This window comes from Pelodiscus sinensis, chromosome 3 (genome assembly GCF_052426305.1).
Source record: "Pelodiscus sinensis isolate ZL-2025 chromosome 3, ASM5242630v1, whole genome shotgun sequence".
NCBI classification, from domain to species: domain Eukaryota; kingdom Metazoa; phylum Chordata; order Testudines; family Trionychidae; genus Pelodiscus; species Pelodiscus sinensis.
The window spans coordinates 90,057,087-90,082,168 of record NC_143054.1 but is presented as its reverse complement, the minus strand read 5'-3'; the positions used below and the strand labels follow the sequence as shown (position 1 = coordinate 90,082,168).

The following is a 25,082-nucleotide window of genomic DNA, read 5'->3' as shown; positions in this document are numbered from 1 at the left end:
CAACTTTGAATGCCTACATTAGCCTCCCTAGTTCGAACTAGGGGACTAGTGTAGACATACCCTTAGAGACTAACAGATTTATTAGGGCATAAGCTTTTGTGGGTAAAACCCACTTCATCAGATGAATTAGAGTGGAAAATATAGGAAGGGAACACTAAAAAAGAAGTTACTTCTCAATTGTAGGACCAATGTATATGAGGTTAATCAAGTCAAGGTGGATGTGACTCATTCATAGTAATTGATGGGGAAATGTGAATATCAAGAGAGGGGAAACTGCCTTTGTAATGCATTAACCAATTTAGATCTTTATTCAATCCTAATTTGTTTGTATTTAGTTTGAAAATGAAATGTAGTTCAGCTGTCTCTTTTGTAATTGGGTTTTAAAGTTCTCTTGTAGAAGGATGACTACTTTTAAATCCACTACTGAGACTGTGTCTAGGCTACAAAGAAGAGTCAGAAAATTTGCGTATCTTTTCCTGCTTTTCTTCTGAAAGAGGCTTTTCCAAAGTTTGGACCATTTACACAGGATCAAATGTGAGGGAAAAAAAAGCCTCTTTTGGAACATCCCTTCTTCCTCATAGAAAGAGGTTTACAGGGATGCCAAAAAATGCGTCTCCTTTTCCGAATTTTTTTTTTTGTGTGGAAAAGTAGATGCATTCCTTGAATGCAGCAGAGCTTTTCTGGGATACCTCTGGTATCCCGGAAAAACTCTACAGTCTAGACATACCCTGAATGTGCAGGGAGGTTAAATGTTTCACTACAAGTTTATTTATGTTACCATTACTGATGTCTGATTTGTGTCTATTTGAATGCATGGAACAGCCAACTACTGGCAGAGCAGGAAGCAGGAAGTGGACAGTGGGTAAGATATGGGAGGGACCACACTCGGTGGTTTGGGGAGGCTTAGCCACCTACTGCCTAAGATACCTGTCATCCAACAACAAGAGAAATGGAAATCCAAGTGAGTGAGTGTGTCCTTGCTGGAACATGGGAGTGGTGGGGAAGTAGGGGAATACAGATGCAGTAACCCCAAACAATGATTCTCCCCCCCCTCAAAAAAATGGAGAAGCATATGGATGGAATATTCAAGTTTGAGTATATGAATGGAGGTCAATTACAACTATTCTTGTGTTTAAGTAGTTCAGAAACTTCGTATCAATGACAAAATTAACTTACATAAGAACCCGCTGGCTAGAATGTGAGTCTGGTTGAAAAACTGAGAACACAAATTTGGGAGCCTTTTCTCTGATTTTTTTTCTTTTATTTTAAACAGCACATGACATTTCTTTGAAAAATATTATTTTTAGAAACATTCTACCCAATATTCTATTTGTCTTTTCATTATGAAGGACATTTGCATGAAAATAGTATATTTTTTTCTTAAGAGTTCATCACCTATTGCAGCTTCCTTACCATTTGAAGTCATCTTAGATTGATGTGGAAATCATTGTGATATCGCAAAATAAGGATCATGACTCCAGGTGGGGTATTTTAAGGAAGAAAGACTCCATTTCCATGCAAATGTGTTTAAAAATAAAGTACAAAGCTGAAGAAATACTGAATATAAAGTAGGGGTGGGCAAATATTTTTGACTGGTAAGTGGTCAGTGGACACATTTTTCTATATATTTCTATATATTAATGGAGGATTGTATGGGGTCTGGGCTGGAGGTTGGGTGAAGAAAGGAGTTCAGGGTAATGGATTGGGGTGTAGAAGTTTTGCAATCTGGGAGCAAGTTTAGGTGAAGGAGAGGATTCTGACCTAGACAAGGGATGTAGGAGGGGCGGCAGGTTCTGGGAGGGAGTTATGACCAGGTGCTGAGGTGCAGGGGGGTGCAGAAGGTTTGGGTTGTGACCTAGGGTTGGGAATTGGGGTATGGGTGGAGGTGGGGTATCAGGTGCAGGCTGTGGCAGGAGGCACTTACTCTAGGTAGCTCCTGATCTGCAGCCCAGTGGGACAGTCTGTTAGGCTCCTGGGTGGCAGAGTGGTGTGCTCTGGGCCAGCTGCTAGGTCCAGTGTGCATGTCTTTGTGCACTATATGCCCCTGGGTTCTCCATGCACTGCCCAAGCCCACAGCACAATCCCTTGTTCCACGAGGCGTACAGATAGTTCGGAATAGGAAGCCTAGTCCGAACTGTCTAGTTCGTGCTGCGTGTAGCTGCGGGCACGGAGTCCGCACTAGCGGATATTTAAAAATGGTGGCATCTGGCAACATGCAAATGAAGCCCGGGAAATTCAAATCCCGGGCTTCATTTGCAAGTTCGTATGACTACATTAACCACCCTAGTTCGAACTAGGGTGGTAGTGTAGACATACCCTTACATTCCACAGGATCATTACAGGCCAAATATTTGGCAGGCTGGAAGTGGCCTATGGACCATATTTTGCCCACCCCAATCTAAGATATTGAAAAAAAAACTTTCAGAATTTTTGCAGGGGATCTAACTGTGATATTGTTACATTGAATAATATCTGAAATCATGAGCTCTTCTGTTGTAGTCACTAGGGCTACTTGTATAATGAAGTACCTAGTATAAGGAAAGGTATTACAATCTTTCCATAATCCATTGGGAAGTGCTTTTCAGGTCAATAAAATGCTTTCTTTGCCTATATTTTTCTATGGGTTTTAAATTAATCCCTCTATATATTTTAGAGTATGTCTGTGTGTCTGTCTGTGAGTCTGTCTGTTCAAGACGTTTTTCTAAATGGTAAGAGCTAGGGCCACCAAATTTGGTATGCAGCTTCCTCTTCTCCTAACTTAAAGGAATGTCAGGGTTTTCATGGTGCAAGGACAAGCAGAAGTCATGGGAAAAGGACTTTTTTTGCTGCAGGTTGCACTAAGGTACAACCGCATTTGCTCCAACCCCTCAGACAGAGACCAACACCTACAAGACCTTAGTGCTTGGCTGTAGATGATGGATCATGTGGTGTGTCCAGAATGGAAGCTGGAGGCATGAAGGTAGGCATAGCAATGCCCCTCTGCTATATACATTGGCCAAACTGCACAGTCCCTACGTAAAAGAATAAACAGACACAATTCAGATATTAGAAATGGCAATATACAAAAACCTGTAGGAGAACACTGCAATCTCCCTGGACACACGGTAGCAGATTTAAAGGTAGCCATCCTGCAGCAAAAAAACTTTAAGACCAGACTTCAAAGAGAAACTGACGAGCTACATTTTACTGCAAATTCGATACCATCAGTTTAGGATTAAACAAAGACTGTGAATGGCTAGCCAACTACAAAAGCAGTTTCTCCTCGCTTGGTGTTCACACCTCCAGATCAGCTGCTAGAAGTGGGCCTCATCCTCCCTGACTGAATTAACCTTGTTATCTCTAGCCTTATTCTGGCCTGCATATTTATACCTGCCTCTAGAAATTTCTACTACGTGCATCTGACGAAGTGGGTCTTTGCCCACAAAAGCTTATGCTCCAATACATCTGTAGTCTATAAGGTGCCACAGGACTCCTTGTCACTTTAGCAGGGCTAGGGCTCTGCTATCTTGCCTGACAGCACACCAGGTAAGTAGACCTCTGCCCCCAAACCATTCCCCCCGGCCCTTGATCACTGTGAGGCTGGGAGAAAGAAAATTCCCCTGGCAGCTGGAAGGGGACTAGGAGAGAGAAAATGTCCCTGGTGGCAGTGGGTGGGGGAGGTGCTGAGGGAGAGAAAAGGATCGTGCTGGATGGAACCCTGCACCTTGAGCCCTTCCTCACCCCTCAACCCTCACTCTGGCACCCCGCCTCCAGCCTTGTGCATTACTCCCTCCACATCCCCATGGCACTGCCCCGAGTCCTGCATACCCTGCAATGCTAGCTTCCTGCCCTTAAGGACCCAGGCAATGCTGGGTAAATCTGCTAGTATTAATAGAAACATATCTTTTGAAGACAATCTTTTGTTTCTTCCAGGAAAGCAGACACCCATGCCAGGTCTCTGGGCAAGGTTGAGGGGAGCCAGCTCTGTATTCCCTGAAAGGGTGGAGCCTCGGACAGAAATGGTGGGACTTGAGGCAGCACACCCTCAGCACTACTCAGAGCATACCACTCTGCCCCCTCAAACCTTAGAATCAACTGGAGTGCGTTGTGCATTGCTCTGGTGGTGATTTAAAGGGCCCGTGGATCTAGGCACTGCTACAGTAGCAGTGGTGGCAGCTGGGACCCCATGTCCTTTAGAATTGTTGGACCCCAGAACAATTGTCCCCATTACTCTGTCAGGGTTTCGTCGCCTCCCCCCCCACACACACACACACCTGCAAAGTAGCTGATTGTGTAATAACTCTGCATGCATGGTCATTGCAATTTTGTGGGAGGCATCACCACTGTTGAGTTCCTTTAATGCAAATCTCTGAAGATATGTCTACACTACAGCGTTATTTTGAAATATTTAATTTCAAAATAGTTATTTCAAAATATCTTATTTAGAAATAACGCGTCTACAGACAAAATGCATTTCAAAATAGCTTTTTGCTATTTCGAAATAGTGCGTCCACACTGATTGGATGCTGAATTGCATTTAAGGGCAGCTGGAACTGGTTCAGGCAGGGCATCAGGTCAAAAGTTACCTTGTGGCCAGGGTGGCCAGCAAGGCACCCTGGGAAGGGCTGGAGGCTCTTTATTTCGAAATAAACATCTACTCAGTGCTTATTCCAAAATCGCAATTTCAAAATTGGTGCTATTCCTTGTGAAATGAGGATTACCAATTTCAAAATAAGCCCTCCGCTATTTCAAATTACTTTCAAAATAGCAGTTAACTTTCCTAGTGTTTACACAAGCCATTTCAAAATAATGGCTGTTATTTTGAAATAACTTTGCTGTGTAGACATACCCTCAAGGATCTGGTACTAATAACTGTACCAGTTAATAATGTACAGTGCATGCAATTCTACTATGGACATTGTATCTGGTTCCCCATTTCCATTGAACTGGATACCGACTCAATAAAATGCTTAGGAGAAATGTCGGTTTTATTCCTCAAACTTCCATTGAAATCAATACGATTTTTAAAACTTGCTTTACATTATCTCTGTGTATGAATAGATAAGATAAACAATACAATCTTTATACCATTACAGACTTTATATCGATCAAAAAATAAAACCAGTGCAGGAATAATAAGAAAATAGGAAATTGAATGTATAATATAGTATGCCATTGTCACTGATTTTTCGGTATTCAGTTCATTTAATTTCATGCGCTGTCGTCTTCCCTGTTCTATAATCTTGATTCTATTCCTTTTGTTATTTAGAAATGGTTTCTGCATCTTCCCCACCCCATTTTATAAAGAATTTTACATGTTTATAGCTGTAAGTTACTGATATTGCATTTTCATATAAGCAGTTCCATCACTTCTTTCTAATATTTTCATATATACGTAGCTGTTTTATGTTGAGAAAACAGGTAATAAACATTTCAAATGCTGGGGAATTTTTCTCTTAGAGATTTTGTTACATAAACTGCAAATAGAACACCTCAGTACAGGCGTTTTAGCCTCTAAGGGTATGTCTAGACTACAAGTCTCTTTCGAAAGAGGCTTTTTCAGAAGAATCTTTCTAAAAAGCCTCTTTTGAACGAGAGCATCTACACTGCAAACACTTCTTTCGAAAAAGCGGATCTGGATGCTCTCTTTCGAAAAGGCCTTATTTGCATTCAAGAATGCCTTTTTTCCAAAGTGCTCTTTCGAAAAAAGGTGTTCTTGTAAAATGAGGTTTACCGTGGTCAAAAAAACCGCCGCGTTCTTTCGATTTAATTTAGAAAGAATGTAATGGCAGTCTAGATGCAAGGGAAATTTTTTCGAAAACAGGCCACTTTTTTAAAAAAAAAACCTGTAGTCTAGACAAACCCTTAGAAAGAAAGTCCAGTCCGAGCTCTCAATACACTAGTCATTTCTCTTCCCTGGTCCTTTCCTGCACTAGGCATTTCCCCTAAGATTTCTCATTCTTGTGAAGCTTCACTGCTAGTTGTATTCAGCAAGAGTACTAATACAGACAAGGCACTGGCAGCTGGCCGCTTTTCTATTCCCATGTAATTTTTAATCACCCTGGGATCTTACCAACTTTCTAATTTTCTCCAGCTGCCAACAGCCTCAAAAAGCCATTCCATCAAACTGAGAAATCAGCTGGGACTAAGGAAACTCATGCTAAACCTTTTATGATGGAGGCCAGGATTGAGGATAGCTTTTTAGCACCTGAGGATTCACTTATAGGGGAGGGGGGAAATCTACTAGTGATTAGTTATGCTGGATTAGGGCCCATTAGTTATCTATCTGACCAATGTATTGTCTTGTAAATTAACAGGCACTGTTTGTGGAACTTGGAAGTGTGACCTATGTCCATGGTATTAGATATCTTTTAGTGGAAGTGCCAGGATTGTCCAGAGAATCTCGAGCTTCTTTAATTGTTCTTTATTGTCTCCTCCAGCACTCTGACTTCCATGACATTTTTACCACTTTAAACCACCTTAGCACATAGTAGGAAAAAAGATTCATTCCCAGCTGCCCTGTTCTTATATATGAATGAATGGAGATTGCCTATCTCCTAGAACTGGAAAGCACGTTGACAAATTTTTGACCCAAATCCCTAAATGGTCTCTGCAAGGATTGAACTCACAACCCTGGGTTTAACAGGCCAATGCTCAAACCACTGAGCTATCCATCCCCATTCCTAGGATGGGTTCTAGGTGAACTCCACACAGGGGCAAACATCACACTGGTAGTTTTCTGGCTCAGAAATCCCAAGAGACCCTCCCAGCCAGCCATGTACCCAAGAAGAAGTATCCAGCAATGCCTGACTGTGTCTGGAATCTTGTGTGAAATCCTAGCTTGTACCTTAGCTTGCAGTGCATGGCTGTGAGGTAAACCTGGCTCAATAGTCACACAATACCTTTTAATAGTTCTCTGACTGCAAGATTATATAACATCACTGCTTTCTATGGGTTTTTTTACATTGGGTAACAATCATGACCAATGAGACTTAATGGCTAACCATTTCCCTCTTTTGTAATAATGACTATAGGTGTACTACGTCTTCAAGGCAGATAAGTTTTGGGAACATATTTTGTCATTCAAGTAAACAGGCTGAATACAAAAGATGTGGATTTATTAAATTTAAAAGGTGCTTTTTGTACATGTTTACTTTACCCAGTAAAACAGCACTTTAAATTGCAATAACAGTAAAACTCCAATAGTTCGGCATCCAATAGTCTGGCACTCCTGATAGTCCGGCATCAAAATGGCAAGAGCCTAGTGAGTGAGCTTCGGCAAAAAATGAGTCACAAGGTAACAGCAGCAGCAGCTGAACTGAGCAAAAAGGGTAAAAAAGGCTTAACTGGTCCTCTCTCTCATTCTGGGGCTCTTCTCATTCCAGGAACTGAAGCTTGCTCTCTGTGACTTGGCCCGCCAGCCACGTTACTCTGTGGTTTCTCCAGACAGGATATAGTGTCTCACTGGACCTGTTGTCAGCTACCCACAATTCCGGGGTCCATCCTGGGGATTCTACTTCACACAGTCAATGTTATGTCGTGGGGAGTTTCACAGCATAGGAAGAAATCAGTGGAAAGGCAGAGAGCTGGAGTAGGTGCAAGTGTCCATTTTATTGCATAGCACAGAACTCCTAGAACAAGCACAGACTAGCTGGGCTGACCCCAGTGACCTACTCAGTTACCATAACAACAAGATCTATATCTACAACCCAATGTACGACAGTCAAGGTCTGCACAGCCCCCAGCACGACTGCTTTCTCCCTGGGCTACTTCCTACTCCATCCTCTATGGACTTCCTTATCAATCCTTCTCCCTTCAGTATACACCCTTCCATGAGGGCCAGACTCCCATGGTTCTGTTCTTTCCCTGGATTCTCTCATTCTCTCTCCAATGCACAGAGAATGACTGACTGAAGACTTCCTCACTGCCACACTTTTTGTTGCCAGCTTCCTGGTTTTATACTAGCCCAGCACACACATGCACAATAAAGCTTCATCTTCCATTCAGGGTTTGTTTCTCCAATATAGTCCCCTCATGTGTGGCCTAAATTCACTTTCTCATCCTCCTTAATCCCATTACAATGTAGTTTTAACTGCCTTTGCTTTCACTATGCAAATGTCTTTATTGTGGCATTGGAGATACATGTTATGAGGCCAATCAGACTTGTCCAGATGACATAGTATCTTTCTGTTCTCACCCTTTCATTATAAATGCCTACTGACCTCCCCAGAGGGAAGAAAATGCATAATGTATAATTTATGACCTGTTGCATTTATAGTTTAGTTTATTTTTGTATGAATGAATTTGAATGTTACATAAAATAATACTATTTCTTTGGAATTTGATTTTAGAAAGCTGATATTTATTCATTTTTTGTCACTTGGTTTTTCTGTCCTGCAGTGTGATGTTTGATCCGTTTGTTCAGTGAAATGGAAACAGTAATATTTTTAAAATAGAGAAGTGTACAGGCAGTCCCCGAGTTACGCGGATCCAACTTATGTCGGATCCGCACTTACGAACGGGGCTTTCTCGCCCCAGAGCTCGCAGGCAGCGGGACCGCCCAGAGCGCAGCGGTCCCGCCACCTCCACCTCCGGGACGAGAAAAGCTGCTCCAGGTGCCCCTGGTCTGCTGGGGACCATCTCCAGCAGACCAGGGACACCGGGAGCAAAGCCGGGGAGGCGGAGGGGTAGAGCCGGGAGCCGGGCCTGTGGTAGAGCAGGTGGGGCGCTGCCGGTTGGCCCAGAGAGAGGCAGCACTATTGCGCTTTGCTACAAAATTCAACTTGCTCTTGCTATTGCTTTGGTATTAAATAACATGTGAGTGCTAGTTCACACTCGTATTTGCACCATTCTTTAATTCTTTTAATAATTAAAGGGATTCTTTGGAAATTCAGACTCTGACAGGGCATGATCCAATGCCCCACTGAACTCAATGGGAAACTTTAATAAGAACTGGATAAGGGTTAATTTAACCAAACTATGCAAATGTATAGCATGTGTTTGGACTGTTGGAGGTGACAGCTATACATAATGCATCGGTTTACCTGTAGAGAAGTTACTTCAAATATGATGCCACAGGTACTGATTGATATCAACATACACAGATACATCTTAAACAGTTTTGTGCCCCTCATTTTTCTACTGTAGCATCTTGAGCTGGACACTTAGAAGTTGTTAGATGAAATCCTGACCACTAACATAGGAGCTAACAATGGCAAAGCCATTAATATGTCCCAGCCTTGATGGCCCATCACTCCTATGAGTACATTTGAGAAAACAGAATGCCTACAGTCCAGGAGAACTAGTTTTCTCAGTTGGGAACATAGCTGGGCTAAGAGAGATCAGAAGCTAAGCAACTAATTTGATCAGGGTGGGAGGGTTTCAAGCTGTTTTGGCAGGAGGCACCTGACAAAGAGGAGGCCAGAACTCTATTTAAGTCTCAAATCTTCCTGAGCCAGGAGTCTCTCACTAGCCAGCCATCAGCTGACAACAGGAAGGGTGGAGGGCAGGGGCAGGGGAGCCTGCTAGTGTCCATAACAAGTCAGTCTTCCATTTTCTGCTTTCGTCGACCACTCTTTTAGGTGTGTAGCTAGTCACAGCAAAGTGGAATGTCATCCATGGTGAGCAGTAAAGCTATTCATTGGGTTTTTTTCCTTAGTTATATGTTTTGATTGTGGCATCAATTCAGGAAGGTTTTTTTTTTAAGCTACAGGCCAGCCAGTGGAGAGGATGGCAAAGAGGGTAACTGCCCTGGGACCTGGCAATACAAAAGGGGGTGGGGCTTCTGGATGTTACCCCTACTGCAGCTATGGCAGTGGGCTAGAGCCCTTCATGGACTGTTCTGGGCAATGCTGAGAGCTGTCTAGCCCTCGGGACTTCCCAGTCTGCCCAAGGCCTTGCCCCTTTTGGAGCATGGAGCTGCCACTCCCTTTCACCTTGCCCAGGGGCCCAGAAAGTCTTTGCCCTGATCCCCTCAATGCCCCCCATTCAGCATAAAGGAAAGAAGAGACATGAGTCCCACTGACCTTAGTGTTAACCACTTGCTTATGTATTGTCCTGAATAGGTATGGATTTAATATGTTCAAGTGATTACTTATGGGCCTAGTTCAGGAATGTGATCTAAGGGCTTGTGTAAACTATCAGTTAGCGGCAAGCTTGGATGTAAATCTACCCTGCATTATCCTTCTATGGACCAGCTTCCCTGTGCTTACTGCTAATGTGCAATAAGAGATAATGGTCTTTGCTGTTGTCCTGTTTCAAATAGGATTAGCTCATAATGGTCCACACAGTCTGGCAGGCTAGTACAAGCTGGACTCATATCCCAGATTGTTGCAAGTAAGAACTAAATGTCTGAGTAAGTAAGCCCTATTTTAGTAGGCAGTATATTTAATGGCTTCCATGTTCAGTTTAGCATGTAAACAAAATAAAATACATGCTTAATACTGTTCTGAATAGAGGTGCATTCCTGAATCAGGACCTATGCAGTTAAAAAACTTAACAAGTGTAACAGATCAGAAGCCACGTGGATGCTCTTTATTTTAGACTAATAGGTACGTAGCTTAACATATTTATTTATCCTTTTTCTTTTTTTTAAATGTTTGACTAGGGCACATGTCCACCACCACCACAGTAATAGACAACAAGAATGGATCAGTTCTCACGCCACCAGCAAAAGTAGGAAAGAAGTCAGTTACAGAAGACCTAATGACAACATTCAGCTCACCAGCAGCATGGCTTCTTGTTGTTGCTCTGATTGTTACCTGGTCAGCAGTAGCTGTTATAATGTTTGACCTGGTGGACTACAAAAACTTTGCAGGTAAGGCCCCTAAAATTCTGTTTAAGATCTCATTATTTGCGACCAAAATGTGATATTATATTTTATGTGCATTCAGGTGAAAATAGAAAATGTTCTCTTGCAAGAAATATCAGAGGATATCAGTTTATATTTCATTCAGCTTTGCATTTTAAACTGCAAGAGGATTAAATTTTTTGTAAATAATTGTAATCTTTAAAAGTCTTGTTTGTCTTTCTGTTACCTGCCTAATTTATGCTCAAGTACTCATCCTATGGACATTTTTTAGCTTTGTTTTTATGGAGGCTTCGCTAGCAATGCTAGTGTGAAAGCTACACTGAGATTTGTACTTAAAGCAGGACCTAGGCCCCTCTGGTTCTTCAAGATGAACATGGATATATATGAGCTATGAAACAGCATATAGCCTTAACGCTAAGCATAAATGCAAGACATTCAGATTTCAGTTCTGTGAAATTCTATATAAAAACACTACTAAACATAGAATGTTTACAGATCATTCCCATATATTTTCCTAAATATTACAGAAAACCATTCTATAGCAGTCACGTGCAACCTGACACTTAGGGTATGTCTACACTACCACCCTAGTTTGAACTAGCGTGGTTAATGTAGGCAACTGGAGTTGCAAATGAAGTCGGGATTTGAATTTCCCGGGCTTCTTTTGCATATTGCTGGGCACCGCCATTTTTAAATGTCCACTAGTTCGGAGTCCGTGCCCGCAGCTACACGCGGCATGAACTAGGTAGTTTGGATTAGGCTTCCTATTCGGAACTACCATTACTCCTCCAGCGACCAGTAAATGTGATACAAGCCCAAGAGTTCTGACAGCTTGTACAAGATGAGGCCATGAATACATGACTCTGAGGCTGATAGAAGAATGGTGACTGATGCTGAAAAGAGGAAGTGAAGTCTAGAAGAGGTATTGAATTACTGAGCTCATTACTACACACTATTTATGGTCTGTGCTTAGCAGTTTAATATACTAAAGTCATACAGACAACTCTTGTAATATGTTGTTAAAAAGATAAAGGATTTTTTTTGTGTTCTGAAGAGTCCCAGTGATAAGTAATTACTACTGAAGAAAGCCTTTTAGGAGGAAATACAATGATGTGGTTAAGAAGCATAACAATAAATAAAGAAAACCCGATAAAGGTGAAACAATTATTTTTCGTAAGTAGTAACTTCAGTTCTAATGTTACAACATCTGTCTTTATGTAGGAGTTAAAATTGAAACTTGAGCCTTTTAATTCAGGGGGAAAAAATGGAGTTCTGATTCAAAGTTGACCTCCCAGAGGTTGTTGACTTACTGATATACAGATGTTGCCTTGCTAAGTATCAATATTGATTTACTGACCTAAATGTTTTGTGCCATAGACTGAGCCTGACCCACAAACCTTTCAGTCTTGAATTAATAGATTGCAAATAAATGTGTAGTGTAGAGAAACTGTATTTTCCTCTGTGAATTCATTCACTATAACCTGGCGTCTTTGGCTTTCAGGGGGAGAAAAGGGCAACATCAGTCCCATCAAGTATTATTACTTTTTTTGAGTGAATTCTCTATGATTATGCCTATGCATGCCCTTGCTTGTCAAAGCTTTTGTAGTTCTTGGATGCTTAACTTTTCCCTGTCTCCCTGGACAACAAGGTTTTGCCACAACAAATGCATGTGTGAATGTTGCTTTGTTGGCAGGAGTACTTTCCTGCCAACAAAAGGAGACCTGCTCAATAGGGTAGATATATTTTGTTTGCAAATGTGCCAACAAAAAGCAGTGACTTTTAGCAACAGGGCAGTTTTGACACAGCCTTGTTGCTAAAAGCTGTGTGGTGTAGACCTGCCCTAAGAGATGCATAACACTTTCATCATCTCCACATTCAATCTAATCTAAAGCTTCAAACGAGTATTAATTGTAAAGTACCATTTTAAAATGATTTATTTTCTTTTGACTAAGCCATCCATCAAATATACCTAATTGTTAGTACTTAGCAGTCCAGATCCTGCAGTGCTCAAGGATGTCTCCGGCAAAGCACTCTTGTAAGGTTGAAAGACTGAACTGAAGGATGTAGCTGTCAGCTTGTGCCTACTAGGGAGATTGGATGAAGAAATATTAAGACATGGATAACTGTGTTCATACTGGAGGCTGAAACAGTTAGATGGAAATCTGACACTTCTGCTGCATTGTTTAAGTGAGCTGTTCCCAATGGATTAATGAAAAATGACATTTTCAGGCAGTTGGAATAAAACAATGTAAACTTTTATTTGAAAGGTGACTATATATAATTTGTGAAATTCTGTGGGAAGTGGTACCTTAGTATTTCCAGTTGATGAGTCATTTTATTTTCCTGGGAAGAGACTTGGTGTTCTGACTCATTAGCAACACAGGCTTTTAAACTGGATGTCAGATGGTGCACTATTAGGAAGAATTCTCTCCTTCCTTTGCTTCTCATGAATTTATTAACCAGGTTTCTTTATTTACACAAAGGTAACAATGGGTACATATTTCTCCTCAGCAGGAGACAGGGCTTTCAACTATTATACTGCTGTTTAGCTTGGTTTTCTAAGTGAATCATGCTGCTTGATCTGAGTTCTGTGCATAATAGTAAAAAGGGAGCCACATATGCCAACCTGTGTGCCTTAACAGAGCTGTAATGACTTATCCTATTGAGGATCTTGACCCTTGATTTCAGTGGGATTATTGTTCTGTGATGTGGCTCATAATTTGGCACCATTAAAACACTTCTTAAGGAACACAGACTACAGTGCTTATGTTCAGAATAAGTGAAAACCATTGCTAATTTCCCTTTAGTTTGAGGCTTTGCCAGAAACATCTAGGCAAGGATATACAAATGGGAATTGTTATTTTCAGTATTGTTGATCTAGCTTTGCAAACATGATATACATTAATTTCCCACCACTTACATATGAAACAGAGAAGAAAATGAGAGTTAATTCTACTATTGCATGTCTTTTTTCCTTAGTGACTTTAGTGTTTCATAGGTTTTTCCCTCCAATTTATTTCCTTGTCCACTTGAAGATTGCCTTCGGGAGTAGTGCACAGCTTACACATTTACAGCATTTATCCCAAAAGATGGTTTAAACCATCTCTTTATAGCAAAAGACCTATTAAAGTGCTGATAATGTCTTTATGAATTTTTTGTCCAGAGGTCTTGGTAGAAGCACAGAAAACATTAAGGGCTGGATTCTCCCACTATTAAACATTATTGATTGATTTAAAAAAAAAACCTGGCCCCATTGAAGTCAATGGGAGTTTTATCATTGATTTTAATGAGGCCAGAATTTCACCCACTGCGTAGTACAGTATGAGCAGTTTGGTTCGTTTCAGTGGGAAGATATATTTGTTTTAATGGGACTAACAGAAGCATAAGAAAATCTACCCTCAAAAGAGTTGCAGGCAGTTTAAACTTGAACTATTATGACTTCTTGCTTGAAAGATTAACTTGAATTTTATTTTCATGATATTTTTAGTACCTTCAAGAAAAAAATAACAGCGAGATTCTGATAATGTCAGTCTTGCATTCATTTTAATAACATTGTTTTTATTCATTTTTCTAATAACTCTCCAAAGAGAATGTCAGCCTATAAATCTGTGGTCTTGGTTTCCCTGATCTTGAATCTTGGATTTCAGGAAAAAATTAGCAATTTTTTGCCTTTTTTGAATTCATTACATATGTCTCTCACATGTCACATGGAGAGGATAAGGGCCTATATGAGTGTATCTCGTAATTGTATGCATCCAGAAAGACTAATTTTATTGTAAATTCTGCAAAGTTGGTAGCTAGTGGTTTGGATGGAAACGGTTTTAATCTCCATCTACATTATGAGGTAAGGGTGAGACTCCCTTGCTCATGTATACATGCTTGTGCTAGCTGAAAGAGAGCTAGTATGAGCATAAATAGTGTAGCCAAAGTAGCTTGGGTAGTTGCATCAGAGAAACTGCTTAGCTGTGCTGAGTATAAATCCAGTGGGGTATATCCTGCATGGCTAAGCCAAAACTCTGCTGTGGCTACCCATGCTCCTGAGGCTACACTGCAGATTATGTTTGCACCAGCTGAATGAGAGCTCATACAAAAGTGTACACACAGTGAGCATCACACCCTTAATGCATAGTGTAGATATACCCATAGTGGGCGGTCAGTGTTGCAAAATATATGAATAAAATTGCACGTGCACCAGTGGGCTTGTGCAGTGACTGGAAAACAAGAGCCAGCTTCTAGTCAGCTGAGTCTGGCTGTGTGATTTGAGAATACTGTCTTGACCCGTAAGAATTTAGATCAATGGCAATTTTTTTTCTTCCAAATCCTTCTTTCCAAAGTAAGGAATTCAATTTTTCAGTGTTTCAGATTCATTTCATACTCTCATTCCTGTGAAGGGAAAAAATGAAAACTTATATTCCTATTACATTTTATTGTACTGTTATAAACATAACTGAAAATTTTCTAATGTGATATGAAGCTGACGTGCTACAAGAGTCTGAGATAAAATATTGCAAATTTCATGCAGTATGTAGACTGTGAATATTATATGAATAAGTGAATTGCACATTGTATTAGGACTTGCCTTTCATACTTGTATCTTCAAAAATACAAAAAAGATTATTAATGTTTTAATGTTATCTGTGCCTTACAGCATTGACCTGTTTGATTTTTGCAGTGACAGTGCTTTACAAGTCATTAATGCATATTACATTTTACCAAAAAAAGTCACTGGTTATGATTTTTATCGACTGAGTTGATTTAAGCTTGTTTTAACCCTCACAAAAATGAAATGGCTAAGGACCCTACTTTATAAATGGACTATGTTCAACATGTCTGAATATTTTCAACACTCCTAATAATAATATATGCGATCAATCACAGTAAACCAACACAACTTGGATGTTAACTCCTCAGTGAATTCACAGTGAGTTGGTAGTGATTTAGCCATCCATCAAGAAAACAAATAATGAAATGAAACCCCCCACAAAATAATATGAATACTTCCTAAAAGTAAAAAAAAAATAAAAATGTGAAGTGGTTTCAGTTTTCTTTCAGCTGTTCCATGAGCAGAAAACTAGCCTATATTTGTTGAAAAAATTATCCACTGTGAATTATTTTCTGGCACAAATGCATATAGAGGTTCTTAAGAAAACTACATTGCGGGTTCATTCTTCTGTGACCAGTGGGGGTGCAAAGTGGAGTGTGGGTGGGGCCAGGATAGAGCATCAGAATACTGGGGGACCACGGAAACAGCCATGCTCTCCGCTGGTCACAGAGGGGACTCTTCTTTGCTTCCTGCAGTACAATAAGCAAAACAGCTTGATCCTAGCTATGCTGCTATAGGGTAGCAGCTGTCAGCTGCTCTCTCTAAGGCTTTGAAGTTAACCCCTTCCTAAATTAGTTCACAGTTATCTCTGGTGCTGCTGTTTAGCCAGAGACAGTTTTCAGCAGGCCTGGGTTAACAAAAACAGAGCATCAATTCACATTGTGAAAATTATCTTGGCAATGAGGAAAGGAAAGAAAGAAACCAAATTTGGCTTTTTGTAAGCAAGCATATGTTCCTCACAAAACAACAAAAGTGGAAGAAAAACTAAGAATTTTGGACTCTTCCATTTGCATTTGCTCATAACAAGTCAATGTGTAGGAGCTGCTACACATTGGAAAGTATAAAACTTCCTCTAATATCAAAATACATTGAATTCAGCAGTAAAATTTCTATTTTTCTTTTGTATCATTGTCAAACTGCATTTTCATGCATATGAAATGGGCTTACTTTGGAGGCAAACCCTGTGATTCTTACACTGGTCTTGTCTACATGGGAAGGTTTTACTTGTATAAGCTATGGTGTGAATTTATTGTTATATTAGTATAACAATGTACACACTCTTGGGGCAAGTCTACACAGCAGCGTTATTTCGGAATAACATCTGTTATTCTGAAATAACTATGAAAGAGTCTACACAGCTAGCCCGTTAATTCAAAATAATTTTGAAATAACGGGCAGCTTTTTTGGCATTTGTAAATCTCATTCCACAAGGAATAATGCCTCTTCCAAAATAGCTATTTCGGAATAGTGCCTATGTAGACAGGGCAACTGAAGATATTTCACAATAATTGGCCTCCAGCCCTTCCCACAGTGCCATGCTGGCTGCTCCGTCTACACTCATCAGAACACTGTAGTCCCCACTTCCCCTGGATCCCTTAAAGCTGCAGACTCAGGAGAAACGGTTTGAGTCAGACAGCAGGCCCTGAGAGCCCTGAGCCACTTAGTAGCTGCCACTGCTTTGAGGTAGCTCAAAATGAGTGACTCTGCTGCTCCCACTCAGCTCTCCACTGCTCCCAGGGAGCAGTCTCTCAGCTCCCAGGACGTTGCCCGGGGACGGAAAAGATCCACAACTTCCTGGTCTGGTGCAGAGATCCTGGACCTTGTTGAAGTTTGGGGCAACCTCCAGGATTTCTGCACCAGACGCTGGAACACCAATATATATGGCCACATGAACAACAGCCTGGCCAATAAAGGGCACATTTATACCCAGAGCAGGTGCAGGTGTGAAAGTAATGGAGCTCCATCAGGCCCTAAGCTAAGGCCTGGGAGCAAAGCTCCCTCTCCAGGGTAGAACCCCACTAAAGACCTGCACCACATATTTGGGTGGAGGACAATCCCTTGCTCCCCCTTTGACGCGACGTGACGTGAGACACCCTTTGTCGCCCACATGGGGGGCAGATATGCAGACGAGGAGGAGGAGGAGGAGGAGAAGGAGGAGCCGGATGAGGCCAGCACAATAACCCTCCTGACCCTGGAGCCGGTACCCCATGCTCTGGACAAGTCCCAGGCATTGTCCAATGCTAGGGAAACCACATCAGGTGAGTTCCATCACCTTCCCTACACACGCAGGGTGGAAGTGGTGGGCAGTGAGGGGTAGCTGTGTGCTCCTCGCTTGGCCTTTGCAGCCTGGGGATCACACAGCAGCCTGAGCACCAGTCTGGGGCACACAGCCCCAGGAGACTGCACCAGAAGACCCTTGTGCTATTGGCCACAGGGAGTCTGGAGAGGCCTGCTATATGCCTGACACCGGGGTGGGACACCTTTCCATCACAAGCCACCAGAAGGAGGCTGGGGACATGGATACACCCACACTCAGCAGTGCCGCTTACGGTACATAGACATGCATCCACTCCTGGGGACAGCGTGTCAAGGAGCAAGAGCTTCTGCTGCTCATACACACCTTCTCCCAACACCCTGCCCCCTCTCCAACAATAGGCAGGGGTTTGAGTTCTCTCCCTGTGGGATGCCACCACTGCCATACCCAGCAAGCACGTGGCCCAGAAGGAAGCCCAGTGACCCCATTGCCCCTCTCCTACTCACAGGATCCTGGTCTGGCTGTCACTTTCTCATGCCTGCTTATCCCCGGGATGTGGGGATAGCGAGGCTCCCCCTTAGACATCTGGGCCGCTGGAGGAAAGGGCCCACTGTCTTTGCCACACATGGCCTTGCTCCAAGCACATCACCTTCATCTCAACTGACACCTTTTGGTGTTGCCTCAGAGTTGAGGGCAAGGCTTCAGGCACAGTGTCTCCAAGGATGACTGACCATCTCTCTGTTCTCCACAGCCAGGCCAGCTATGAGAAGGGAGCGATTGACACCACCTCCCGACCCCGAGGGACCCACTGGTACAGGAGACCCATGGACGAGTTCCAGTGGGAATACCTTGTGGCATTCCAATCCCTGGAGCAGACTTTGGACTGGAGACTACAGGAAGACATTCAGCTGCAGCAAGACAACTGGCAGGAGATGCTGGAGCAGGGCCACACCATATGTGTGGTAGTTCGATCCCTGATCACCGGCATGCTGCCTGCCCCTGCCGTTGCCCTTCCACCTGCCCCTTCCCCTGTTCCTCCCACTTCTCCCCCAGTTCCCCTGTGGCCGCTGAGGCCCCTGCACCCGTAGTGGTGGGATTACGAGAGCCAGGTGCCACTCCCAGCCTGAGCCCTAAGCCTCTCCTCCCCCCACACTTTTCCCCATCCCTGGTTCTTTCCGCAGTCCCTCCCCAGTTACTTTGACCCCACATAAAGAAAGCAAAGAGTTTATTTTTTCCAAAACAAAAAGTGTGGTTTATTGTCTCTCCTGGGAGTGGGAAAGGGAGGCAAAGCAAAGAGGGGCAAAGGCAAAGAGGGGCAATGTGCAGGCCCCTAGTGAGGAGGCCCAGGGGAGAGTCTCGCTGAGTTTCTTGTGAGAAACTTTCCCTCAGGGCCTCCCAGATGCACACAGCTCCTTGATGGGCCTGCCAGATGGCATCTGTGTGCAGCTGCTTGAAGGCCCTGCCAATCCAGTCAGCCTCTGCCCTGCAGCCAGGGAGGAATGCCTTCCCCCTCCTCTCATAGGGTATGTCTACACTACCACCCTAGTTCGAACTAGGGTGGTAATATAGGCAACTGGAGTTGCAAATGAAGCCCAGGATTTGAATTTCCTGGGTTTCATTTGCATAAAGCCGGGCGCCGCCATTTTTAAATGTCCGCTAGTGCAGACTCCGTGCCGCGCAGCTACATGCGGCACGGACTCCTCGTGAAACGAGGAGTAACGGTAGTTCAGACTAGGAAGCCCAGCGCCCGGCTTTATGCAAATGAAGCCCGGGAAATTCAAATCCCGGGCTTCATTTGCAACTCTGGTTGCCTACATTACCACCCTAGTTTGAACTAGGGTGGTAGTGTAGACATACCCATAAATATTGTGAAGGACACAGCATGAGGCCACCACTTGTGGGATGTTGCGCTCCCCAATGTCCAGCCTGATGAGAAGGCAATGGAACATCACCTTCAGATGCCCAAAGCACCCTTTACCACCGTGCGGGCCCTTCTGAGCCTGGCACTGTAGCATTCCTTGGAGTGTTCAAGGTGCCCAGTGTAGGGCCTCATTAGCCAGGGCAACAGAGGTTAGGCTGCATCCTCCAGAATACAGAGTGTCATGTCTACGACCCTGACCCTGATGGCATAGTCAGGAAACAATGTGCCAGTGTGCAGCTTCTGCAACACTCTGGAGATGCCCTGTGCCTTCTCCAACCACCGTTGACTGCCCAGAGGCAGCTCTGGCTCCATAGCTGGAGTGCTGAGGTGTCCACAAGGGCAACCACAACAGGCAAAGGAATGGGTCTGCCGTCCCTCAATGAGGTAGGCTAAAGAGAAGAGCCCAAGAGGCTGATGTACAGGGGGGTTCCTTTAAGTACAAGTCTCAGATAGCCTCAGACAGCAGCCACAGGAAGTGAGTGCTGTCCTGATGCCTTGTGTGAAATGCTTCCAGGTGGCTTTAAATGAGTTTCTGCATCTAATGAGTGTGGACGTTCTATTTCTTTGCTATTTCAATGGGCATTTGGTATGGAGATGTACTATTTCAAAATAAGCTAGAGTATTTCTTCTGGAATAGCTTATTCCAAAATAATCGTGTAGTGTAGACGTAGCCTTATTCTGGTAGAAATATTTCTTGTGAGGGAAGGGTTAGCTTAAACCTCTTCCCAAATAATATAAGAAATTGAAAGTCACATTTATACTGCAATAAGAAGATCCACACAGGGTCTGTCCTATTGTTATAATTACACTGGAAAAAAAAAACTAGTAAAAAATTGCCATGCGAAGAAGGCAATTTTCGACAATTTTTCCTACGTAAGGATGGAGTTAGAACAATAGGGTTTGGTCTTATTTGTTTTTGGAAACTTTACATCTTTGTATTGCAGGCTACTGAAAGACCATATTTACTACCCAATGTCAGCAGTCCATATAATGAATGAACAGTCTACAAATATCCAAATTCTAAACAGAAATAGCTTTAATTTATATAGAAGGTCCTCAAATGTCCCCTAAATCCACAAAATTACCTCCTTCCTCTATAAGTCTAAAATCGGTCATACTGATTAAAACCAAATTTAGCTTTAAAAATGGGCTGCCCAGCTGACATATTATTTCCCATGTTTTGCCTTGCAGCAAATTTTACAGCTGAGTTATAACACCTTGTAAAATGGAGTTTATATTGGAAACAGTGTCAAGACCATGAAGTACTGCAGTGCTAGCTAGTATTACTAGTATTAGTCCCAATAGGTCTGGTATTCTGTATGATGCATTATGACAGACCTCATGAAGTTGAAATCCTGACATTTCAGAAACTGACTTGGATTAATAGGAAAGTCTCTATGAAAAGAAAAGAGTTTTGCATGCTTAAGTGTTTGAGAGTAATACAAAAGGCAACCAAATTTCAGGGTCTTGTTGATGCTTATGATTGAACTTTCTAATTTTAAACAAATAATGGTAGGTCACACTGGTAATAATTGTGTGATTAGATAAGGTATCATCAGTGATATAAATTTGTTGGCCTATTGATGGTGAGGGAACCAAGAATGATTAAGTAGAATTAATCAAATGTAATTGTTTCATTCCAGTAAAAGAATGTTTGCATTTGTGTAAACTTTGTGAATAATTTTGAACAGCATTATTTAATTATATGCTTACACTGGTTGGTTCTTGCTATATTACCTTTCAGTGGTTTTCCCCCTGTTTACTGAAATCAAATTTCTACTTCATAATGCATGAAACAAATCCCTTCTTCACACCGTAACTGCTTTATTTAGTCAAGTGGCAGCCTATAATGTTAATTATTGCTAATAAAGTTTCTTCCTTTTTTTGTGGTCCATTCCTTGGTTCAGCTTGTCATACTCTAAGCCAGCTATTTCCAATATTGTGATGATCTGTATTTACCACCTGGTAAAGACATTCGGCTTGCAGTATTCTAAATAAATGTGTGAGTCTGTGTGAGGTCTGCGTAACTAAGATAGCAAAGCACTGGCAATCAGTGATTGCCAGCAAGCGGTAATTCCACTTGTTTGCTAGCACCTAAATCTAGCAGACTATAATGTCTCTAGTTAATTACAGTAGCATCCTTTTACTTGTCACATTCTGGTTAAAACACATTTGTAAGTTTAACATATTGTCCCAATCAATAGGTCCTCAGGAGGCTTTGATATACTGGGAGATCTTCAGTTCTACTTCATGAATGGCTTCCAAAAATAAGCATTGTACAAATCATTAGCAGCATTTTCAAGTATTTCACTATGAAGACCAGTGTCCACAGCACTCACTGCAGACATGAAAATCATGAAGTTCAACACAAACACCCATATAGGAATATAATAATTTTAAAGTGGGGGTGAATAATAATTTTTGATGAGGGGGTCCACTCCAAAATAGGCTAAGTGGTCAAGGGCCACACTCTTCCATGAGATGCAGAGTCTAGGGTGGAGGCTAGATACAACAGGGAGCTTGAAGTGGCGGGAGAAGGGCTGTAGAGTCAGGGAAGGAGTTTTGGGTAAAGGAGGGGTATATGAAGGAGGTGCAGGGTCTGAAGGGGGTATGGTTGCAAGAGAGTATTCAGACCTGCAAGTGGTATATAAGAGGGGATATAAGGTTCAGGAGGGGGTTATGGTCTAGGGCAGTGGATTGGGGTGCACAGTCTGGGAGGAGGTATGAGTGTAGGAGCAGGGATTCAGAGGGTTTGGGTTATGACGTGAAATGTAGACAAAGCCTCAGTCTCTACCAGGGGCAGGGTACTACGCATCTCAGTGTTTGGTCCAGAGTAAGCCAGAGACATCTGCTTCCTCCACTAGCTCCAGCCCAACTGAATTGAAGGGCCTGCCTCTTATACATCCTGTTCCCCTCCCCTTTCTCTTTCCCCCCACCTCTTCCCCCAGCTGCTTCTATTGCAGGGGGTGGAGTTGGCATGGCTCCACCTACCAAGAAGAGAGTAGTGGTCCCTCTGTTTCAGGCTATTATTCACTACAACATGGCTAATACATGACATGACATTTAAGCAAACTATACAATTAGAGCCTGATCCAATCCAAGTAAAGTCAATAGAAGTCTAAGTCCCCTGGAGCAACATAACGATTTTTGTAAAGTTAAGGCTAAGCATATATGTATAGTTGTCCGAGTGTAAGCCACACCCTTGCTATCTGAAGTTACACAGAATTTTGAAGGATTACTTTTAGTCTATTTTCGGTTTCTGGCAAGTATTCCCAGTAAGCAATAATATTATTTAATAGGGAAATTAACTGTATTTTAATTATTTTTTTGGCTTGCAATTTAGTTTGGTTGAAAAATCCTCTTTCTAGTACCAGCTGAGGTTTTCTCTATGGGTATGTCTACACAAAAAAGTTAATTCAAAATAACAGCCATTATTTTGAATTAACTTTAATAGTGTCTATACAGGCAAACCACTACTTCGAAATAAATTTGAAATAGCGGAGCACTTATTTCGAATTTGGTAAACCTCATTCTATGAGGAATAATGCCAAATTCGAAATAGCTCATTCGAAATAAGTGCTGTGTAGATGCTTATTTAGAAATAGGGGGCCTCCTGCCCTTCCCACTTTCCCCTGCTGGCCACTCTGGGCCAAACCAGGAAAACTGCTCTCCTCTCCCCCAGCCCTGGAGCCCTTAAAGGGGTAGACTCTGGCCACAGTGCACGTGCCAGACCCAGGCCTACCAGCGGTCGCTGCCCCGACTCAGTGGCCACACACTGAGCCAGTCAGCCAGTGCCAGCCAGCTGTACACTGCCCAATCCCCCAGCTCCCAGGAGCCAGCCAGGGGCCGGAGACGGCAGGTGTCCTCCTAGACTAGTGCAGAGATCATGGACCTCATTGAGATTTGGGGGGAGGCCTCCAATGTCCATGATCTCCACACTAGATAGAGAAACACCGCCATGTACGGCCAGATAGCTGCCACCATGGCCACCAAAGGCCACAGGGGCACCTGAGAGCAGGTGCGCATGAAATTTAAAGAGCTGCAGAAGGCATACGCCAGGGCCGCTCGGGGCAGCTCCTCCACAAGGGCAGACACCTGTCCCTATTTTGATGCCCTGGACCGCATAATGGGGGGGGGGGGCGGGATGGTCTGTGCCTTCCCAGGGGGTACTGATCCAGGAGCAGAGGGCCCTGAGCAGGGCGCAGAGGAGGAGCCACAGGAGCCACCACAGAGGGTGCCACGCCGCCAGGACCCCAAGTTGTCCCAGCAACTGAGTCACCAGGGTCGTCCGGGGAGACCACAACATGTGAGTGACATCACTGTCCCCTTGCTACAGGGGGGCAGGGAGGGAGACCAGGGAATACGCACGTGGGCCTTGCTTACCATGGATCATACAGCAACCTGTGCACAAGCGAGCACGTGCCGTGCCACCCCTGGGCAGGTGGCTCTAGCTGCCTGCCACATAGGGGCCATGACCTGATAGCCACACGCATGTGTGAAGAGACCTGACATGCTCCTGACCCCGGGATGGGACACAGCAGGACACACACAGGGGACATCTCCCCCACACCTCAGCCGCACTATACCCAGAACGGGGGCATGGGTGCAGTCCCGGGGCAGCTCCTACTCCCAGGGAAAGTCGGACATTCTGACCATGGCCTCTGTTCAAGCACAGCAGCTCTGACGGTGCAGGGCCCCCTCGCAGAGGGGGGGCTGGGCTTCACCCACTGTATCCCCAGGGAGAACTGACCACTTCTCTTCTTTCTCCACAGCCGCACCAGCTGCATGTGCATGGTGCACCACTCTGCCTGGGACATCCTCCCACATCCGAGGGCTCAGCAGGTCCACCACAACACTGGGGTACCGAGATCAGCACCTAGGGGCCCTGTGAGCCCTGCACTGCACCATGGAGCAGTGGGTGCAGGATGACTGGGAGTTCTGGCATGAGCTGCTTACCCCGGGTTGTGCCATCTGTGCCCATCTGCAGACCCTGGTGCAGAGCATGCTGCCTCATGCTGCTCCAGTGCCTGCTGTCTCCCCATCTCCAGCTCCTTCTCCCACTCTTTCTCTCCCTCTTGCCTCTCCCTCCTCAATCTCCACACCCTCCTCCTCAATCTCCACACCCTCCTCCCCATCACCCCAGGGACGCCAAGGCCCCCACACCTGCCATACTAGGAGACAGTTGGCCCAGCGAGACCCCCACCCCTGAGTCCTGAACTTCACCTCCCCCTTCTTCCCCTTCCTTCCCCCTTTCAGCTCCCTCCTCCCAGTTTTTCCCCTCCCCTCTCCCACCCTCTCTCCTCCCTTCTCCCACCTCCTCTCCCCAGTCTCACCAGAGTTTCATCCCCCCCCCCCAGTTTAGTTAAATAAAGAGAGTTTATATTTTTGAAAATACGTTTATTTTATTTGACATCAGGAAGGGGGGTTAGGGAGGGGTAAGTGGAAGGACGAGGGAGGAATGAAGCACAAGCCCCCAGTGGGAAGACCAGGGAGTCTCTGAGTGCTCCTCAGGGTG

At 43.6% G+C, this 25,082-nt stretch overlaps 1 protein-coding gene across 17 annotated transcripts in view; it reads left to right on the top strand.

Moving 5' to 3' along the window:
• TRDN (triadin) overlaps positions 1–25,082 on the top strand; it is a 313,306-nt gene that overhangs the window by 33,259 nt on the left and 254,965 nt on the right. For all 17 annotated transcript variants that reach the window (XM_089777236.1, XM_089777234.1, XM_075924089.2 and 14 more), the window contains exon 2: positions 10,586–10,795. In XM_089777236.1, the coding sequence (XP_089633362.1) occupies positions 10,586–10,795 (210 nt within the window). The remainder of the gene's footprint in view (positions 1–10,585; positions 10,796–25,082) is intronic.